The sequence below is a fragment of the Hevea brasiliensis genome, chromosome 9 (genome assembly GCF_030052815.1).
Source record: "Hevea brasiliensis isolate MT/VB/25A 57/8 chromosome 9, ASM3005281v1, whole genome shotgun sequence".
In the NCBI taxonomy this organism is placed as follows: Eukaryota; Viridiplantae; Streptophyta; class Magnoliopsida; order Malpighiales; family Euphorbiaceae; genus Hevea; species Hevea brasiliensis.
Window position 1 is genome coordinate 95,966,676 of NC_079501.1, and position 5,490 is coordinate 95,972,165.

The following is a 5,490-nucleotide window of genomic DNA, read 5'->3' on the forward strand; positions in this document are numbered from 1 at the left end:
ATTGAATCAACTGATTATGCATAATGTCACATTAATCATATATATTTTAGGTTAATTGTGACAATTATCATTTAAATGATTCAATAAAATATATATTTTAGTTGATTAAATCAATTGAGTGCCACATTGATAATATATTTTAGTTAATTGAATCAATTGAGTATGTGATATTTTAGTTAATTGAATCAATTGAGTATTCGACATATTATATTGATCATGTATTTTTGTCTATTGAGCATTTAATTGAGTAAATTGAATAAATTAATTATATAACATGTCACATTATGTCAATTGACTATATATATTTTGAGTTAATTGAATAAACTGACTACATATATTTTGAGTCAATTATAACGATTATTATTAGCCCGTTAATTGAGTAAATTGAATCAATTGATTGTGTAACATGTTACATTATGTCAATTGACCATATATATTTTGAGTCAATTAAATCAATCAAATCAACTGACCACATATATTTTGAATCAATTGTGACGATTATTATTTAAATGATTTAATTAAATAAATATTTTAGTTAATTGAATCGATTGAGCATGCAACATGTCATATTATGTCACATTATTCATATATATTTATATCAACTATAACAATTATCATAATTTAATTAAATATATATTTCAGTTAATTGAATCAATTAACTATGTAACATGTTAGATTGATTATATTTTTGTAACATGTTAAATTGATTATATATTTTTGTAAATTAATCATTTAATTGATGCATTTAAGTAAAAATATATAATTTATTTATATGAAATATTTTTTTTAATTAAGTCAATTGAATTTATTTGAAATTATAATATTAATTAATTATTTTTTATTATATATACATTAATCAAATCAGTTCAATCGATTTATATTGTTAGTTTCATTAAGTTAATTTAATTAATTTAAATTCATATTGATGATTTATTTAATTATAATAAAGTAATATATATTGTAGTTTTAAATTGTTAATTTATACATTAAAATAAAAATAAAAATATATTATTTATTTTTATTTTTAAGTTTTTTTAATTTACATAATTTTTTTTAAATGTGTAAAGCTAGTTAAAAAAAAGAAAATAATTGATTAAAGAAAAGAGGAGAGAGAAAGTAAATAAAATATTTAATTTGGAGTGAAATTCGTAGTTATAATAAATATAATATATATAATTTAAAATTTAAATTTTAATTCTTTACATTATCTCATAAAAATAGCTTAAAGGATATTTTAGTAAAATGACTTAATTTTTATATATAAAATAACTTTATTATCTCTCTTGTTCCACATTTAATACAGATCCACTTCATTTCTCAAGTTTTTTCCTTATGAAAAATTATAATATATAAAAAAATAAATTTAATAATTTGTAAATAAAATATAATATATTTATTATATATATTAATTAATTTTACATAAAAATTAATATAAATAATTGATTTAATTATTTATTAAAACTATTTATGAGATCTTAATTCATTTTAAAGATGTTTTTCTAAAACAAACTATATATGTTAAAAATAAAAAATTGCAAAAGAAGAAAATATTTTTGTGGTCCAATTTTAATTTTTAATAATAATAACATAAAGATAATAAATTTATTTTTTTTATTCATTAGGATTAATATTCAAACTCACTTAAGAGTTAAGAGTATCCAACCACTTATATTAAATGCTTATTAATAATAATAAATTAATTAATTTTAATTACTCAATTTAATCTAATCATATTAAAATAAATTTATATAATATATAATTAAATTTAAAGTATATTCCATTTTTATGTGTTGATTGTAGTTATGCAAATTCATTTATATCAATAAATAATTGATTGTAATATGCATTATATTTTAAATAAATTAAATTAATATTACTAATAAAAAATAATTTTTATATAAAATTTAATTAAAATATATAAAACTCAGATATTATTTATATAATAATTAAATTTAAAATTTGTTAAAATAATTTACCATAAATTTTAATTAAATTTCTAATAAATTTGCAAGTTTAAATAAAATTATTTTCACAATATTTTATTCTCATATTGTTGACCTCTCTCATTCATGGAAAAAAAAAATATCTCTAATTGTAACAAGATTGGTACAAATTAAGCCGAGCCACGTGTTGGCCTTTCATCTCAATCCCAATCCCACTTCGTCGCATTAAAAAAATATTTGGGACGTAGTAGCTGAGGTGGCTAGATAAGGACCACGAAGTTAATATTAGGGTTTTTATTATTATTTCTTTTAATTTATCTTAGATTCAATTATTATAATTTATAAATTTATTTATAAATAAAATAATTTAATAATAATTAAATTAAATATTTATTATAAAATTTAATTGAAAATTCATTTATTTATTTTTACGTAAAAATTACAAATAATAAAAACACTTAATTTTAGTTTTAAAAAGTCATAAATTTATTTTAAATTAGTTTTATACGTTAATACTATTTTGAATATGTATTAATATTATATATTTAAATTAATAATTGTATAAAAAATATATATTTTTAATAATTTATATTCTAAAATCTTAATAATTTTATAAAATATTCAAATTATATTTATTTAAAATATAATATTAAAATTTATAAATATTATTATAATGTATAAAAAATTATTTATATAAAATAAATTAATAATAAATATTCAATATATAAAATTTCAATTCAGATTAAACTTAATATAATTATTGCGCTTCATTTCTTTTGTGGGTTTTATTAAAAAAATATTTTATATAGCATTTAGTGTATGAAACACTTAGAAAATAAATTAATAAAAAATATTTTATTACTCAAAATAAAATATAAACTATTTTTAAGAAAAATATTTTTTTAAAAAAATTAAAGTTATTTTTTAAATTTTAATAATTTTATTAAAATATAAAAAAAATATAAAATATAAATATATATTATTAATTTAATATTATAATTATAAATATATGTATTAATAAAAAATATTTAAAAAAAGTGGTTTTGGTAAATTTTTTTACGTATAAATTATTTTTGATGATAAATGGTGCTAAAATTTATAAATTTAAATTCATCGCAAATTTAAGAATTATTAAAAATATTAAACCTATTTATGATAGCTACGCTCCATTGTTTGACTAGCAAAGCTTATCTTAGACTTCTTCGATGGCGCAGTCTAACGGGTGCTTCTTTTGGAAAGGGGACACGTGGCATTTTCAAGTGCGTTTGATGGCTACTTGTTGCTGACTTGGCCCAACAACGTCTTACGTTTCTGTCCGATCCGAGGTTAAGGATTTCTTGTTTTACTCTCCAAGCTGAGAAAATCTTGCTGTACTCTCTTTTCCACCAATACAGTTGCGCAACGTGCCATGAGGTGGATGACATGATCTGAGGAAGGAAAGCGTTATTCTCTGGGAAGCCAGATGGTCGAGTGTGAACAAGTAGGGATTCGTTGATATGAGGGGTAAAATATTTCTTTTTTTTTTTTTAAAGAAAGGTCCAGTGTTTAATTTAACTGAGAAAATCTCAATAATGGAAGTCAAGAGAATAGCCAATCAAAACCATGCAGCTCACTACACGACAAAAAACCCTTACAGATAAAAGGCTAAGTGCTCTCCTTGCGAACATTTCAAACAGTCTCATCCTCTCCTTAGCCTTGAATCCCATATTTTTATATTTTCTTGATCTTGTTCATTTTCTTGGATTGTTTGCAGCACTAGAAAAATGCAAAGTAAAACCAGTTCTGATCTTCCTCCTGGTTTTAGATTCCACCCAACTGATGAGGAATTGATCATGTATTACCTTCTCAACCAAGCCACTTATAAGCCAGTCCCTGTTTCAATAATCGCAGAAGTTGATATTTACAAGTTTGATCCTTGGCAATTACCTGGTTAGCTTACTCAGTTTTTCAAGAAATTTTCTTTCTATTATTCCATTAGTTTATTAATTTCTTGGCCCTTGTTACTGCAGAGAAAGCAGAATTTGGAGAAAATGAATGGTACTTCTTTAGCCCTCGAGACAGGAAGTACCCAAATGGAGTGAGGCCTAACAGAGCAACTGTGTCTGGGTATTGGAAGGCCACTGGCACAGATAAGGCCATCTACAGTGGTTCTAAATGTGTTGGTGTCAAGAAAGCTCTTGTGTTCTACAATGGTAGGCCACCAAAGGGTATCAAGACTGACTGGATTATGCATGAATATCGCTTAAATGATTCAAGAAAGCAAGCCAATAAGCAAAATAGATCCATGAGAGTAAGCCACCATTGAATTCTGAATTATTAGTTACTATTTTCTTTTAACCATGATTGATTTTTTCGTGTTTTTTGTGTTCCAGTTGGATGATTGGGTCCTGTGTAGGATTTATAAGAAGAGGCACATAGCAAGAAATTTGGAGGAGAAGATAGAAATTGCAAATACCCAATTGGACAAACCTTCTGCTAATGAGCAACAAATATTGAAATTTTCAAAGACATGTTCCCTTACTAATCTACTGGAATTTGAGTATATGGGATCAATTTCCCAGCTTCTAAATGACAACACATACAATCCCAGTTTTGATTTCCAGAACATCATGAGCAATGCTGAGACTGATCATGTTGAAAATTTTCAGCTAGGAGAAATGGGTAACCAGTATACAGATTCAGGGAAGCTCCAGGTGAATCAGGGCAGCATCCTAAACCAACCATTGTTTGTGGATCCAATGGTCTATGAATTTCAGTGATTTGCCTGGAATCTGACTAGCTTGACAAGGGACAAAAAATACATCTCTAGTAAGATGTAAAAATTGTTTATGCAGAGTACACATCTTACACAATAGTCAATTGTGAATAACATGTGATACCATCTATTAATGAATCAGTAGTCAAGCTTGAATGATGGAGATGATTATCACATTCACTGTTGAAGCTGTGTCCTGTTGCTTTCAATTAGATGGAGATTCTTTGTACTAATTCTCTTAATCCAAGTCATGGAAACAAGGTGGAATCTGTCAATACTATGGGCTGTATTCTGTTAACTTAATGTAGTTTTTTTCTTGGTTCATTCCTAATTCTAGCAGAATATGAATATGAAACTCTTGTGGTTGGAGAAAAAGCAATACCTATTTTAAGGATAGCAATTGTTTCCAAACTTGATTAGCTCTGCCCTGCACTTAATTAATTCTTCTCGACTCTGTACTAATCTTAGTAATATGTAGAGTGCCGTACAATAATATATTAATATTTTTTATTAAAAGTTATTTATTTATTTAAATATTATAATTTAAAAGAAAATAAATATATTATTAAAATTATATTTAAATTTTATATTTTTAATTTATTTTTTAATAAATAAATTTATATTATATAATACTAAATTAAATGAAAATTTAAAAATATTAAAAGGAAAAGTTCTCACCCATGTTTTTCAGAGTGAAAGTTTTTATCCCGATCTTAGTTCATAAATTTTTATTTAGTGAAATCGATACACATATAATAATTTTATTATAATTATTAATTATAATAAAATATA

At 23.3% G+C, this 5,490-nt stretch overlaps 1 protein-coding gene across 1 annotated transcript; it reads left to right on the top strand.

Moving 5' to 3' along the window:
- The first annotated feature begins 3,595 nt into the window (after nt 1–3,595).
- On the top strand, nt 3,596–5,022 carry LOC110647958 (NAC domain-containing protein 1). Its single transcript, XM_021802014.2, has 3 exons — nt 3,596–3,872; nt 3,953–4,233; nt 4,316–5,022. Exons 1-3 carry the CDS (start codon nt 3,707–3,709, stop codon nt 4,700–4,702), a joined length of 834 nt encoding a protein of 277 aa, XP_021657706.2. The 5' UTR covers nt 3,596–3,706; the 3' UTR covers nt 4,703–5,022.
- Nucleotides 5,023–5,490: the final 468 nt, after the last annotated feature.